This window comes from Globicephala melas, chromosome 8 (assembly GCF_963455315.2).
Source record: "Globicephala melas chromosome 8, mGloMel1.2, whole genome shotgun sequence".
NCBI classification, from domain to species: domain Eukaryota; kingdom Metazoa; phylum Chordata; class Mammalia; order Artiodactyla; family Delphinidae; genus Globicephala; species Globicephala melas.
The window spans coordinates 62,108,290-62,125,340 of record NC_083321.1 but is presented as its reverse complement, the minus strand read 5'-3'; the positions used below and the strand labels follow the sequence as shown (position 1 = coordinate 62,125,340).

Genomic DNA, 17,051 nt, shown 5'->3' with positions numbered 1-17,051 from the left:
TCCTCAATATTTCAGTCATGATTTTTTGTGTTTTCCATACATTTTTATCATCTGGCCAATCAAAACGTGCATTTGTACAGTACATGGTTCCTGTGATATAGCTGATTATGGGGTTTCATTGTCACAGACCTTTTGGAACCATGATGATTTGCTTTTAGGTATTTAAGGATCTTTCCATTGGTGTCTGTCCCTTGGCGGTATAGTTGTTACCCTTTGGTGGGAGAGCAGTTGCATTTTATCTCTACTTCCTCAGTGAAGACAACTCAATTCAGAATCTCCAACTGGAATGAAGTCAATGAATTTGCTGGTGGGACAGCCAGTGATCCAGGATCCAAGGCTGAGGCACCTGGGGAATAGGGATGTTTCCAACATAATTTACAGGTGAGCGAGAGGGTCTATACTGTAGGCACCAACAGGCATTTCAGAGTCAAATATAAGTAAAGTTATGTCACATGGATGATGGAATACTGATTCTAGTGTTTCCCATTATTTATCCATTTCCCTTTTGGAGAGGACTTGCTTTGTTTTCCTGGGTGGTAGGTGGCACTATTTCCCCTCTAGGATGATTTGTAATGTTCTGTTATATCTGTAGAGGCCATGTCGGCTAGAGGCTGAAACACCTTAACGGTAGCTGTGAATTGACTCTGTGACCTTGCACTAGAAGTGACTTAACTTCCTGGGCCGTTGTTTCCTTGGCTGTAAAATGGGAATGAAATAGTTTGCTAGCAGGATTGTTGAGATTCTAATTAGCTAGTACATGTAGAATTCCTAACACATAGTTCATAGCGCATAGTAGTTGCTCAATGAATGGAAGTGTGGGCTCTCACATACATACAGGTATTTCAGGGAGCTCAGGAAAGGATGTGAGAACACGTTACCTCTTTCTCCTTGTGCCTCCCCATGTTCCAGCTGCCTGCAACTTCCCTAATGGGATGAAGGCCTGCCTTCCTTCCATACAGCAAGAGGACACCTTAAATATTAGAAACTCTGGGAGTGAGAACACAGGCATTTAGATTCCCCTTCAAGGAACTGAGAGCAGCTCCTAAGAGCTGGGTTTGGTGGGGACACCAGAGCGCTGACTGACTGAGGGAAGAGGTGGACAAGAGAAGATTTGAGGGTGTCAGACACAAACTTAGCTCATTGTACTCTTTTATCTGGGTCAGACTTCCTGTCCTTCTCCCAGGAACTCATTTCATCTCAAAGGACCTAAGGGACCGAGGTGTCACTGCCCTTAGAGCATATAGTGTCCACATTTGCGTCTCCATCGTTTGCTACATTTCTCACGTGACCTCAGAAGAGTCTTTCGGGTTTCATCTGTATGTACATCAGAACTAAGCTGCCTCACCAGGATGTTATGAGACTGAATGAAATGAGGTATGGGAACCACTTGGCATTTCTCAGGAAGAAAGAAAATTGGCAATTTGCAGGTGGCCTCATAATTATGTTATTATAACATAGATGAGGTAGGTTGAGAAGGCAGGAATAAAAATGTTAGATGTATCCAGCACGCCTTGCTCATTACGTGGCACGGGTGGTAATCACCCAGAACTGTAGAAGGAGCTGTTGTTTAATTCCTCCTTTCCGTGTCAGAAACTACTGCTTTACTCAGTATCAGGTTCCAGCATGTTTTTCACCTATACTTTAACATTTGGGAACTGGGTGTGTTAAGTATATTTTGGGGCCTGTACTTTTAGACTAAGTGAACTTCAATAGAATGACTCAATACCTGTCAATATTTTGTTAGCCAGGAGTCAGGAGTTGGGGAGTGTAAGCCAGCAGTGACTGGATATTGGAGCTTCTGAAGGAGTTTTTTCTAATAAACTCTGAGGCAAGAGTCCTTCTTCCGTTGTGGGTACAATTCTGTGGGCTTCTGCCTGTGAATAGTTAAAACACTGTGGGTATTCAGTGTGTATTCAAGCATGGGAAGCTACTTGCGTTATTTTGGAACTCATCTTTGTTTGCATCTGTAGCACGGGGAAGCAGAGAGAGGTTTGATGAACAGAGCAGCAGAGAATGAGGTTCCCTTTCGAGTGGCAAAGAAAAGTACAAGTGATCCCAGCTCTAGTTCTGGTTACTGATTTTCAGCATGGTAGTATTGGCACACACAGTGGTAAAGGACCAGTGTTTGGGGTTTTAAAAAAAGGCATAGCATATTTTTGAATTTGCTTCACTCAATCCCTGAGCCATTTCTTCATGTGTTTGTTGATGTGTTGAAGCCTCATTGAGCGTAATACATGTTAGCACAGCACTGGGTACTGGGCATGGGCACAGCATTGGCTGCCAAGGAGAAAGGGAGAAATCAACAATCCAAAGGGAGAAACCAACCACAAAAAACACGGGGGAAAAAAAAAGCACTTGCAAAATTTGCTTCTGATTCCAGACACAGTTCATATTTAAGCTGAAAAATACCTCAGAAGAGGGTATGTCTGGTGTTATTTGTAATTGCTTTATTTATTTTTTAATTTTTTGGTCGTGCCACAAGGCTTGTGGGATCTTAGTTCCCCGACCAGGGGTCACACCCGTGACCCCTGCAGTGGAAGCTCGGAGTCCTAACCACTGGACCTCCAGGGAATTCATTTTTAACTGCTTTAGAGGGAAAGGCTAGTTAAGGTTCAAAAGCTTTAAAAGTTGCTGCATGTGCTTGGAAACATTTTATGGCTAGGCATAGGAGCAGATGGACTGTCCCACTGCCCACGTGGTGTAGTTCTAAGACTGCTATAAAGCCCTCCCTCTTCCCCAGATGTCCCTACCACGGTACCTAACGTTATTCTTCTTTTTAGTTAAGTCTTCAAAGACTTGTATTAAAATGCAAACACTTTGAGGAGGGGAACCCTAACAGTAGTTTCGTAGTCTAATATTTTAATAATCTTCTTACGAAAGTAAACCCATTTTGGCTAAGTGCTACATCTAGTATTGCAGGTAGTTTTTGAAGGGTACCTGAGGGAAGAAATTACAGAGCTCAAGGTGTGAACCTTGGCTTGCTGTACAGTTTTAAGAACTCATCACATGGAATGTATTGAATATCTTATATATGCAGGACACACCCTGCGAATAGAAATCTGATCCCTCTGAGAGGGATTCTAAGAAACAAAAGACACAGTATCTGGCTATAAAGAGACTATATTCTCTTAGGAAAAATAATGCTTCCATATATGAATATCTGATCACATGATAATAAATAGTACCAGGCAGAGAGCAAATCCCAATCCCAAGGTACCAATAAAATGTGCAGTAAGACTTGAGACAAGGAGACCCACTTCCAGCTGAGCTGATAGGTGACCAGCATCACAAGGGAGGTGAGATTTGGACTGGGCTTGGAGGTGATAGTGAGGATTTGGGTCAAGAGAGTAGAGCAAACGCTTGAGGGAAGGGCTGGGGATAGGTTGGGGGAGACAGCAAAGAGGGACAGTGAGTCATGTTTGGCATGAGGGTCAACAGGAAGGCGGAGTGGGAGGGTACAGTGGGGCAGATGGTGGAACGTCTCCAATTCCTTCCTGAGGAGTTCAGACTTCAGCTTCATTCCACAGGCCTTGAGGATCCAGGAAAGGTAACGAGCAGAAGAGGGACATGATCAAAGTTCTGTTTTAGACCATCCCATTTTAGAGGTGGAATGCTGGATGGATTAGAGAAGTGGAACTTTGGTGTCAGGAGGTCGGATATGAGGCTAGTACAGATGACAGAAATAAAGGAGGAATCAGTAGGGGTGGAAAGGAAGTGACAGATGTGAGAGTAACTGGGAAGGAAGAAATCGCCCAGACTTCACTCCAGTCCTCTTGCCATAAACCACTGCTTTACTCATGTGAGAAATCAGAGGCAGAAGAGCCCAGCCATTACAATGATTGTCTTTGGAGTCAGGGTCAGACACATCTGGTGCAAATCCCTAGCTCTTTCACTAACTTAAGCTCTCCAAGCCTCCGTTTTCTCGCTAGTAAAATGGGGAGAAGGATACATACCTCACAGGGATGTTGCAAAGATCAACTGAGAATAAGATGGTTGCTGTATTGATGGTTGTGAGTTAAAAGACAGGCAAACAAAACATTGATGCATTCCTCAAGAGAAGCAAAGCCGGAGCTTAATTGAGGAAGTAACTATATTTTCAGAGACAGTGTGAGGCATAAGACTCTTGTTTTATTTTTTTCTAGTAAGCAGACTTGTGAACTGTACTTAACCAAGTATCTCACCCTCATCCCATTTCCCGCCAATCCCAACCACAAGGTAACCCAGTGAATACTGTATGTTTCTGGTGTTTGATCGCGTGCTCTGAATACCTCATTTCTTCTTCTCTTTTGATTTCTGAATAGCAGGAACAAAGACATTTTGTTTAAAACCTAAATAATGTGCCTCATTGTAATTTGGCAAACAACATAGATATTTTTAAAAACCATGGCACCTGTGTGCTGCTGCCTTCCTTGGCACTGGCTCAGTTGGCCTTCAGTTATTCAGTCGTTCACCAGTTGTGTACCAGGCACTGTACAAGGCATCGTGGGGAATAGAAAAATGGTCAAGATACTCTTTAAGGATCTCCCAGTTTACTATGAGAGATAAGATATGTATGCACAGAATGAGGTTGCAGAGCAGACATGAAATCCACAGCTGCATGGATTTAGTTTAGTAGAGTTTAGTAGAGAGAGACTGGTTTCATCTCTGGGCAGGAGGGGACAACATGATATGCAGTGTGGACAGTCGTGGGCCTGGTGGCTAGAGGCGCAGGAACTGGATTTCCAGGGAGCAGAGGGAGGAGAATGTAGAGACTCTGCTTGTCCTTTGTTCTTGGTGAGTGGGAAGGAGAAAGGAGGAAGATGACAGGAGAAGATGGCTGTTCCATGGAGACCCCAACCATCAGCATTTGGCCCAGGTCCTCTCATTGTGTGACTGATTTATTTACTAAAGGAGATGATACAAAACACTGAGAAAACTGAACATGGCATCCGCTATAAGCTTCCTCATATCACTCACTGCCTTCTTAAAGTGACACTCAAGAGACATTACTTTCTAGTCCTGAGCTATTGGCTGTTTTTACTGTGAGTTCTATCAGTGACCAGGATTCTTTTCTCACATTGGCCGCTAGATAACTTGATTCAAGTTTGTGCTCACCTGTTTCAAGAACAGAGGCCTCCTGCCATGTGTTTTTCTATTAGCCTTAATTCTGGCTCCATTATAAGTTCCTCCTCTTGTTCCCTGCCCTTCCCCTCCCCATCCCTTTCCTCCCCCTTTCTCACAACCCTGCGGTCAGGCTGTATTCCATATACAGCTGCCTCATCTGCTGTAATTCCTTTCTGGAACAGTGAGGAAGGCAACAAAAGGGAGCATGGCTTCCTCAAGTGTTCAGCCTGTTCCTGGGACTACAAAAGTAGCAATCAACGTGCAGAGGGAAGGAAAGGAAATGAATTTGCAAGAACATCTAGTCCATAATTTTAGTGACAACTATCTTTGGCAAGGCTCTGTGGCCTTGGGGCAAAATGCTCCCCTCCGCCCCTCCAGTTCTTTAGCTTCGTGGTAAAAAGCCAGCACCTTCCGAGGTACTTCTTCCAAGTCCTTGACTCTGTGATGCCACTAGGAGAACTGGTGGAGTTTAACCAGGCACGGTGCTTTCAGCCAATAGTGACTTCCCCTCTTATGCCTGAGGCAGGGCCACTGGAGCAGGAAGTCTGAGTGGGTCGTTTTCCTCCCTCTTGGGAGCCACTGTGACCCTCTTTGCCCTTCTTACTCAACAGCCAAGGGAGTAGTTGTTCAGGAGGGAGCTGGCTCAACTCACTTTTCTCCATTCACCCTCCCTGCACTCTCACCCTAGGGCTGCCCTGTCCCTCCGGTAGGGAATCATGGTCTAGAGAATTCTCCTCTCCCTTCTAAGCCAGCTCCAGGCTTCTGACCCCCACCATCTTCTGGATGCTCTGCTTGTCTTTACTCCTCTTGTATTCGAACGAGAACTCACCTGGCCAGCCTGTAGAGTTGGGTTGAAAGTTCCCAGTAAGTTGCTCCAATCCACCATCCTCCCAGCACAGCATCTCTTAGATCTGCTGTTTCTTCTGTTCTACTGCCCAATCACTTGTCTCACCTGCGTCTTTTCTTTAGCTATTTTCTACCCGAGTTAGAGTAAGCAGTGCCCTTCTGGTCCTGGCCTACGGAATCTCTAAAATGCTCTGGGGCCTTATTTCAGCAGGGATGTTCCCTTCTTGAGAACAACCGCTCACTGTTCTAGTCTGCATCTGATGTTAGGTCCTGACTTTGAGGTGAGTTTATTTGTACAGATTTAAACTGTGAACCTCCTGTGTGCCTGGTACCGTGATAAAAACTTCAAGGCTTCTTCTGATGGATGGTTTTCGTCTTGTCTCATGCCTGTTTTCATTTCTGTTCTCCCATTGCCTTTGCTTCGCTGCTTAATCATCTCTAGGCTCCAACTCCCTCTACCTTCCTGGCAGTTTGATTTTACAAACTTCCTCTCCTATCCTGCCTTAATAGCTTCTGGCTTCAGAGGCGTGATTTACGCTTCCTCAAAGGGTAAGTTTTTATTGGCTGAATTGTTTCTTTTGCAGTTCCAGCGTGGTAAATCCAGCTTCCACCATGATTGATACATCCCAGGAAAGCACAAGGAAGTCAGCTGTATCTCCAGCCAAGGTAGATTGAGCTCAGACTTTGAAAATCTCATTCGGGGAAGGAGTGCCATTTTTCTCATTTTTTCAAAGCACCGTGAAATAAAGAGAATTTCGTAGTACTTTTTTCCTACCAAACATAGATAATTTTTCTGTTTAATATAAGAAATCACTCTTGTGGTGGAAAATTTTATGAATATCATGTTACTGCATTGCTGAAGACCTAGAGTTTTTGTCCTAAAGAATGAAAAGTCTAATGCTGTTGGGGGCTGCTTCTTTGAAGCATAAGAATGTGGCTTGTTGGTTCCATATCATGGAACCAACTTATTCCTATTCATGGCTTCCTGAATCTCTGTTAGAGGTCTGCTTGGGGGAGGGAATTGTCAATATATGAAACAACAGATAGCAAATATTGATATTCAGTCTTACATTAATAAAAAAATGCTGGGGGGGAGGGATAAATTAGGAGTTAGGGGTTAACATATTCACACTAGTATATATAAAATAGATAACCAACAAGGACCTACTGTATAGCACAAGGAACTATACTTAATATTTTGTAATAACCTAAAGGAGAAAAGAATCTGAATAAAGAAATATATATATATGTATATGTATGTATGTATAACTGAATCACGCTGCTCTACACCTGAAACTAACACAACATTGTAAATCAACTATACTTCAATTGAAAAATATTCTATTTACTGATACGCTTTTCTGTCATTAGAATTGATGATCATGATAGTGACTATGAACCACTTCAAGATACCTTGTCTTTTAAATCCTTATAGGAAAGGTCAGTTACAATTATATTTAGTACAGCTTTAATCTATCACAGTGAGTCTCATACAGTAGGAAGAGCACGGGTGGGAGTCTGCCCTAATCAGAGTCTCAGGTTTACCCCAACGTTGACTACCTCTTTGATATGTTCAGGCCCATGTTTTCTCACATCTGTAAAAATTTCACTTCTGTGAGATTTAGATTTGAATGCCTGGTTCTGGTTTAACTTTGGAGGACTCTGGAATTGAGTATACTTTATACAATTTTGTCCTGTGTTTTTTTTTTTTGGTATGGCATATATATGGTAATTCTTTGCTAACCAGATTAATTAAGACCATCATTTTTCAAACATGCCAGATAGAATTTACTGGATAAAACTACCAACTATTGGAGATAATAAGCATTTGCTGACACTGAGTTGCTGCTGTGACATTTAAAATGAGTTTAATAAACAATATTTTTCCCCAGCAAAGGAAGAATCCATTTAATAGCTCCATGCTGCCAGAAGATCACTTATCTCAACAAATCAAAAATGAGCAGTCAAAAAATGGAAGGGCTGGTTTCTTTCAGACTTCAAAAGAGGGTAAATATTATTTTTATGGGGTAGATATTTTTATCTTTGTTATCTATGGACTAAGGGAAATTCTCAGAGTTCCTTTAACCAAAATAGCTTTCAAGAGAAAGTGAAAAGTCCTGATGGTTTTCTTCTACTTTGCCCACTGGTTTCCTGCCTGAGGGAAGGAAGCAGAAATTTTAGAAACCGGAAGTTCATGCATTCCAGTCTTGGAGCTGACACTTGTGTGACCTCCATGTCTTGGGTCCCCCCCCAGTGACCTGGGAAATTTTTTGACCAGAGGCATTCAGTCATTCATCTAACAGTCTTTATTGGATGTCTACCAGGTACAGACACAGTTCTCTGTTTAAAATGGAGAGTTTGCCTCAAGATAAAAAGACCACTTGACAATGTTACAATCCTCTAATCTGTAATTATCAGCCCAGTCTTCCAGGAGCATTTGATCAGATTTGTTGCTTAACTGATTGAAGTCTGCCTCTTAGGGAATTTTAACATTCTCACCATTAAGAAGAAACATTAGACAATTTAATCTCTTCAAAAGCAACTGTAAGAAGATTCCACAAGCATCAAAGATTGGACAAGGGGTAGAAAATTAACAAACAGTAGAGTTAGGAGTTTCAATTAGCCTGTTTTAATATTAGTGTATTTTTCTTCTCCATTGGATACACTTTAGATAGCATAAAATGCTTTACAGAAAAGAAGTCACTGGAACATTACCTGTTTTTTTTAACTTTTTAATAAAATTAATTTTTGTTTTAGGTATTGAGATTTTAAAAAATTGAGCTCCCTTTTCTGGTTTCCATACGTGAATTTTTTTAAGTGACTTCTGTGTTTTTTCTTTACCCTCCTTGAGGAATTTTTAAAGTTTCTTTTTTAAAAAAAATTTTTATTGAGTATAAAATACCACAAACTATGTATGTATGTAAAGCACAGAATCTTAAATTTAATGATGTTCATGCATGAATTTTTAAGGCTTTTTAATTAGGTCTGTATTTATGCTTCATGCTTCATTGTCTTTAATACTTAGTGTTTTTGCTAAATGTAGATTAAGTTTATGATAGGTGTTTTAAATTACAGAGTTATTCTGCATTTGGTATATCATCTAATATGTTTTACTTTTCAGGTGAATTGTCAGAGTCCAAAGAAGAGTCATCTATCCTGGATATTTCAAGCCAAAAGTTAGAGAAAACAAAGCAGACTTTTCCAGGCCCTGAGAATGGGTCCCAAATCAAGGCTCCAATCCCCACAGCCAGGAAAATGATCTATAAATCGCATGACTTAAAGCAAGATGATAACCAGTCTTTTCCTAGACAAAGGACAGACTCCCTGAACACAAGAGGGGCTCCAAGAGGGATCCTGAAACGCAATTCCAGTTCCAGTAGCACAGACTCAGAAACTGTTCGTTTTCCTCAGAACGTTGAACCCAAAAGCAAAATTGTGTCACCTGGCCTAACCATCCATGAGAGAATTTCTGAGAAGGAGCATTCTTTAGAAGATGACTCTTCCTCAAACTCACTGGAGCCATTAAAGCACGTGAGATTCTCTGCAGTGAAGGATGAACTCCCACAGAGTCTGGGGCTAGTCCATGGCCGGGAAGTAGGAGAATTTAGTGTTTTAGAATCTGACAGATTGAAGAATGGAACAGAAGATGCAGGGGACATAGATGAGTTTTGCAATGATCCTAAGCCTTCCCAATACAGAAAGTCTTCGCTTTTTCAGCCATCAGCCTCAAGCCCAAGTACATCAAAAAATGAAACGCATCAGCCAACGACTTCTGGCTCCTTTCCAATGAATGAGCACCATTCTCCCAAAGAAGTTTTAACTACAAGAGCACAGTCCACTGAGAATTCACACACCATCAATGAACACAAAGCTAACTCATCAGAATTGTCAAGGCTTGAATCAAAATTGTCCAGAAGCCCTGCTGGTAAGAGATTCGTCACTACCAGGCTCTAAAAACTGAGCCAGTGGGCTTGGAATGGCCAGGCCAGCCAGCCAGCCTGGTAGAAACCCATTTTGCTTTCTAGGTATTCCCGCTAAAATTCAAGCGGATGCCACTGGGGAATGTTTATGCCTCTTAATGGGTTTGCATGTTTTCCTCAATCACCAATAACTAAAAGAACCAGGATAGCACACTTTCCGGCACATTATGCTTAATCCAAAAAAAAAAAAAATCATATCAATAATTTAACTAAACAAATTATAGCACTTTGAGTTAAATCAAGGTGTATATACAGAGTGAGAAATAAATATATGCTAATACCTTTGTACAGAGTAAATATATTATTACTCACCTAATGCAAATTTATCAATTATGATTTAACCAAACTTCGGTTTCTCTTTTAATTTCAGGAGAACCGTCACCTTCTTAGCCTCAAAGGATGGGAAACTAGACTTTAAATTCTTACTATGAAAAAGCCTCATACTTTGGCCTGCCCAGGGCCTCCATCCATTTGTTCTTAGACTTTAAATGCTCTGAAGGAACTTTCTCCTTCAGCTGGTGTGAGCTGAGAGGCAATGAGAGTACTGCTTTTTCCTGCTAACTAGCTGACTAGTCCTCTCTTGAAGGTCTTAGAACTCTCAGGGGATGCCTCAAACTGCTTTCCTATGCCTATATGATTACTTCACAATTCTTATGTTTTAAAACAGAAGCAATGGGAAAAATCATTTTGTGTACTCTCTCCCATCTTCACTAAGTCCTAAACTAACTCTATGATAATTTTTATAGTCAGGAAAATTTATAGTAGCAACAGTCAAGTTTCTAACTCATTTACTCTCCTCCTCCCTTATTAGTCGATATTAAGTTGACCCTGAGTCACTTTTGCTCAGCTGTACGCTTTCATACTTATTCAAATCAATCCACTTCTTAAAGGACAAAGCATTTCCATCACCCCTCTCCCTGGGTATTTTAAATCATTTGAACAGAAGAGAACATTTTTTTTAAAAAAATTAAAAATTAGCTTCTTCAAGATATAAAGGAACTCATTTTAAGGAAACTACTAAAGTTTGAATAAACATTAGCAAATAATTGGGTGATGCTTACTTAAATGTTTATCCAAAAGATGAAAAAAATTTCTTTGGTAATATTTTCCTTTGTTATAATCCATAGAAGAAAAATGGTAAACCTTTCCTGATTTTCAAAGTGCACCTGCTTTTCCACAGACTACCTTTATAATTTTGTATTAACTATTTATTTTTGCTTTCTGATTTTTAAATCTCAATCTCAGCTCACCGTGAAGTCTGGGGAGAAGCCGTCATCAGCTAAACCCATTTTGGTTGACAGACAGGCCTTCTGGTCTCAGAGCTTATATACAAAGTTCTGCTTACTCATTAATGCCCTGCTTTCCCCCCTGCTTACCACAGAAATATATACAAGTAAATAATGGAGCATAAGAAGAAAATCAGGACCAAAAAAGAATGGTAAACTCTAATTGTGTGAATTATAAGGGTTTGACTTGAGCTCTGAGCTTTAGGACAGTCATTATCACACTCATTATATTATACTGGAAGAAAACAAAAGAATTCCTCAAAGGAAACAAAACATTATCTGGCATCAAAATTTTAAACTCTTCTTATTTTTAAGTAATATACTTTAATTTGAAAAGTGTAAAAACATTTGAAAAGAAGAAATGCATACAGAACAAAACAATTATCATCTGTGATATCACCCAGCACTAACTATCACTAATGTTTAATTGTAGGACCTTCCAATAATTTTCAGGCATGGATATAATTTAAATTATGTTTATACTGTCCAGACTCCTTTTTTTTTCACTAACAGTGTAGTACAAGCATTTTTTTCATTATTAGTCTTCTGTTAAACAGACTAACAAAGAATTCTTAAAGATTTCTCAAAGGAACTTTATCATTACTGACATATATTTAATAGTATAATGTGTAGTTATGAAAGGAAACCAATATCCACTATGTGCCAATTATTGTATAAGCCTTTGTTGTTTTAGCATTTAGCCAGAGTTGATGATTAAAATCAAAGAGATAATTTTATTAACTGACATCTCCTCTGGTGCATTTCAGATGTAGCTAATGTCATAAAAATTCAGCTCATGTAATTTTCAAGAACATGTATTGTGTAGCTTAGCATTTATAAGGAAGAGCAAGAAATGCTGAGACACCTTTAGTCTTAGCTAAAGGGAAAGAATGCCTGAGTTCCCTCATCCACATGTGCCATGTGCCCTGTGAATAAGGCTCAGAAAGGTCTCTCCCTACTTTTTCTTTTTTTTTTTTTAACATCTTTATTGGAGTATAATTTCTCCCTACTTTCTTGGTAGACTAGAAAGAATTTAAGTGTCCTTCCCTAGCCTCCTAGCCGTTGGTTGGCAAACATCAGGGAACAGGTAGAAATCCCATTCTCCATCAGTCCTCATTTTACTTTGTCTCACAGAGACTATCTCCAGCTTACAGATTGTAGAAGGGAAATAGGGGATCATGGGGGAGCCTCTTGAGACCATGGTCCTCAAACTGAAGTATGCAAAACAACTACTGGGATAGCTGGTAGGAAAGATTCCTGGGCCCCATCTTCAGAGATTCTGGTTCAGTAAACCAGGAGTAAGGCCCTTGGATGCTAATATCCTTCTTGTGCCATTCTGATGTTTTGGAGGGATCTCCTTGTTTAATCTTCCTTGAACGTTGTTTTTCTAACTTCTGAAATCTCCTAAGTCTGTGTTTCTCGAACTTGAGTATAAGCCCTCTCTAGGGTTTATGAGTGGGCCAGTAGATAGGTGGCGTCATAAAATCAACATGATGTATCTTCCTGGAGTGTCTATTTTATGCAAAGCTTTGAGAAAAATTAATGTTTAAAATGTAACACAGGTCAGAATACAAAATCTACTTGATGTTTTAGAATAAAACAGACACTTGAAAGAAATTCCCCAATTCGACTTACATCCCATACTTCCAGGGGCCTACGTTTACCTTCCTTTACTGTTATAGGGCATCTTTGGTAGAATATCTTATTTAGGATGGTTTACATTATAACTCCAGATAAATGCTGATATAAACAGCTAATGGTGTAGAAAATGTAAATACAAAGTGCCTTTTTAAAAGGTAATGTGAGTGATTGAATAATAATTCTTTAAGCATTCTCTTTTCTTATTTAGAAAAGCATTTCTATGTTGCAGATGAACTGTCTCACGTTGAGCCTGAGTCATCTCAGGTGCCAGATCTCAGTTCTAGAGACCATCAGCAAGGTAAGCCCCCTCTTCTCAAGTCCCTAAAAGCTAAGACGTCCTCATGCTCTGGTCCACATGCCACTGAGATAAGGAAGACAACCGATGATTCCATATCTAAAGTCCTAGACTGGTTTAACCGAAGTTCTCATTCAGATGACAAGAAATCATCTCTCGAATATTCCCAAGAAATAGAGCCCAAAGAAAAAACAGACTCAAAGTCACAGATTGCTGTTGCCTTGGTGACAGGTGATACCAGTCAAAAAGAAAATGACTCAAAGGCTCTGTTATCCACCAAAGTTCAATTGACACCTGTGGGATCTGATTCAACATTCCAGGTAGAGGAAAATATGCCTTTTGGAAATGGCAAAAATGTGAATATCAAACCCAAATCTATTAATTTGTCCCCACAAGGCAAGGAAAGTCCAGGCATACTGCAACCATTTGAAATCTCCAGTCCAAATCAAGAGAGTAAAACTGTGGACTATAGCCAAGGTTCAAAAAACGTAGGAGAAGGAATTGGGGTACTTCCTCCAACCAATAACTACTCCTACAGTGTTTGCAAAGGATCTCATGCAGAAGATCAAGTTCCATGCAACACTAAGGATGTTGACAGTTTAGGTGAAGAAGAGCCCAAGCTTTGTGTTTATGAAAAAAATAGAAGAAAGTCAGAAGTGAATTTTGACTCTTCAACAGTTATCGAACAATGGAGTTTGAAAGACAACGTGAAGGCAGAGAGAGAGAGCAAAGGAAGAGATAGTTACATCCTAAAAGCTTCTTCAGAATCAGAGACTGTTGAGTCACCCCCTGAGGCTACCAACAATAAATCTCCTTGGAAGGAGCCTAAGGTCCAACTGCAAGAAGCAGGTGAGGTTCCCCAAAACCAAGTGCAAAGAGAGAAATACAAAAGAGTGAGTGACAGAATATCCTTTTGGGAAGGTGAGAAAGCTACTGCTAACTTAACTCATAAAGAACCGACATCTTCATTTTGTCAGGAACGACTTTCTGCTAAAGCATATCAGCCTGTGAAGTCCATGGACAATTTATCTACAGGCTGTAGTAAATATAATAATCAAGTCACTGCCAAACAAGTGGTCCTAGATAAGGATGGTCAAGCAGCCCATCTCTGCCATTTTTATTCCTCAAATAAAACTAAAGAGACCAGGCCCCAAATATCAGGTCCATCCAAAAATGATCCTTCAGCTGGCCAACCAGGTAAAGTGTCTCTGTTTCAGAGTAAGACAACTGAGCCTATAAGAAGATTACCAGTGACAGACAGTTTGCATTGTGAAAAGGACATTACTTTTCCACCACTGCAACTTCCTTCAAATGTTGGGAGTGAAATACATACCTCTTTGGAGAAAGACAGATCTCTGATTGGTGAATGGAATCGCAACTTTAAAGTTATATCCCTAAAAGAAAGAATGGATGAACCCAATACAGAACAGGTCTATAATCACTCTCAATTTGAGAATTTGAGAAAGTTTTGGGACTTAGGAGCCAATCCAAACAGTCAAGATAATATTGAGAAGAATACTACCACAAGCCAAAAAAATCCTGTGCCTTTTAATAGCCAGAAACGCGAAGAATTTAGTGACATTAAATCATCAGGAAAAAATACCCATGAAAGAGAGACGCTTCTAAGCCAGAAAAAAGTTCCGGAAAGAGAGGAAATAGAGAAATTAAATTCAAAGGGCACACTCCAGGTGTTACCAAATGAAACCACATTTCCATTGAGACCACCCAGAAAGTCCACTCATCAGTTGCCAGGATATGAGTCATCAAAGGAAAACATGGGAAAAAATACAGAAGGGTTTGTTACTCCAGTGTTCAAGGAAGAAAAGGATTACTCTGACCGAGAGATTCAAGAATCCCTCGTGAAAACAAGTGTTTTCTCTAAAGACTACAGAGACGCGTTGAATGACAGCTTACAGAAGCTGCTTTCAGAAGCCTCGTCACCAGTCATCCAGCCCTGTGGTGGAAAAGTTCATAAAAAACAAGCGCTCGAACCAGGTATTTCTGAAAATAGGACATGGCCTCGAAAGACAGACTTTGCTGATACCGAGGAAGAAGCCAAAAGACCTAAGGAGATCATTAATGAGCATATAGACAAAACAGTAGCTCCTCCAAAGGTCAATTCGAACACTTTGACTGCTAGTCTAGACAAACTCCTGAAGGAAGCAACTGGACCTCCACCCTCTTCCTCGCAAACCAAATGTGAACCGGCAACCACTAGGATCGACTCTGAGTCTGAAGAGAGTAGAGTTTATGAAAAAGGGATAGAGTGGAGTCAGAACACATCAGCCTATCAGAGAGAGATACTAGCTGCTTTTCCAGAGGCAGGAACTTCGGGAAATTCAGCTCTCTCCCAGAAAGCTCAAAGCGGTGAGTGCCAGCTAAACACGGAGAACTTGTTTCAGATGGCTGCAGAAGGTTCTTACCCATTGGATCAACCTTCCTATCACCACAGAAAGGGTTCTTTTGGGGATGTGGCCAACACTCCCCAAGGTGTGCCTTCTTCTAAGGATGCTCATCTTGTTCCTCAGAATAAGGCACTACCTTCTCAAAGGGAATTTCTGAGACTGTAGAAAAAGTTCTTCTTCTACCCAAACCTGCACTGAATGATGTAAAGTCTGTATTACAAAAGCTACTTAGAGAAGCTTTGTTTACTTCTGGAGGAGTAAAAGCAGAATTTCCTGAAGGCGTGCAGGTAGAAGGTAGCCCCTCAAATTCTCTGGGAGTTATCCCATCACAGACTACGATGGACAGCATAGTTCCAGACAGAAAGGATTTATATTCCTTCAGTGTAGTTCCTGATAAAACTCATAAAGTTGGATCTTATTTAGCTGCCCAAATGCCTCCATCAGAGCAAACCCTTAGCTCATCTGCTTCTACTGTTGCTCAGGATGGCAAAGAGTTATCTCAGGAAGTGACAGAAACTGTGAGGGAAACAATTATTCAACCTAAATCAGAGCTCCTTGAATTCAGTGCTGTCTTAGAAAAACTACTGAAGGAAACAATTGAAACCCCCTGCTCAAAATATGACAGTGATACAGGGACCCTTTATTCATCAAAGTTAATAGGTAGTACTGAGGTGCCCAGGCAGGCTGCTTCTGAATTCCATCCTAAGGAAATAAAAGAAACAGTAGAAAAGCCTGAGGCTCCATCAATTACTGGGAGTGCTTTTGAGATTGGCTTTGAGAAACTCCTTAAAGAATCATCTAACGGTCCTTCTTATCAGCTCCAAGTGTCAGTGAAGGAAGAAACTCCTGAGGAGGAGCCTTCACAGTCAAAGCAGGCCAGGTTCTTGGGGAAAGTGCCCTCTTTTTACTGGACAGCCTCAAAGGCCTCGGAAATGAAACTTAAGAGTAATGTTTTCAAATCTCAAGTCAGGCAACGTGATAAAGTGTTGGGAAGAGACAAAGCTGGCTGATTTACCAATAGATCTCTGTGGTTTTGAAAGTGGGGTTGAGATCCCTGGAACCTCACAACTTTCTGTGGACCATGAAATAGGGACCACTGAAACTATAAAACCCCCAGAGGACAGGAATTATGAAAGTGAGGTTGCAGTAGTTTGAGAAGGGGCTTTTCAGGAGCTTGGTTTCAAAGAGGCTCCTGAAGCAATGAACGTGCCCAGAAATAGGCAACCCATTCCTCTCCTGACAGACAAAGAAAACTCTACAAAAATAAGTAAAGTTGAATTGATTCTGGCATCACCATATAAGAGACAAGAGAAAAAGGAAGAAAAGGAAGGTTTCTCTGACTCTGATATTTCAGATGGAAACATCAGTTCTAAGGCAGAAAGCTGCAGAAATACCTCCAGCGAGCATTTTGAAGTTTTTAACTGATTGGTTAATGAGTTGATTTATGTAATGCTGACATAAAGGATGGTGTAGTTTTTAGAATTGGGATTAATTT

The 17,051-nt window shown here is 40.6% G+C and overlaps 1 protein-coding gene across 3 annotated transcripts in view; it reads left to right on the top strand.

The window, feature by feature from the left end:
* The window catches only part of SYTL2 (synaptotagmin like 2), a 111,315-nt gene that overhangs the window by 68,934 nt on the left and 25,330 nt on the right, over positions 1–17,051 (top strand). For 2 of the 3 annotated variants that reach the window (XM_030835906.2, XM_030835904.2), the window contains exons 5-8: positions 6,534–6,615; positions 7,842–7,956; positions 9,071–9,874; positions 13,086–13,154. In XM_030835906.2, coding sequence (XP_030691766.2) covers positions 6,534–6,615; positions 7,842–7,956; positions 9,071–9,874; positions 13,086–13,154 — 1,070 coding nt within the window. The other variant, XM_060303851.1, reaches the window with a different exon arrangement.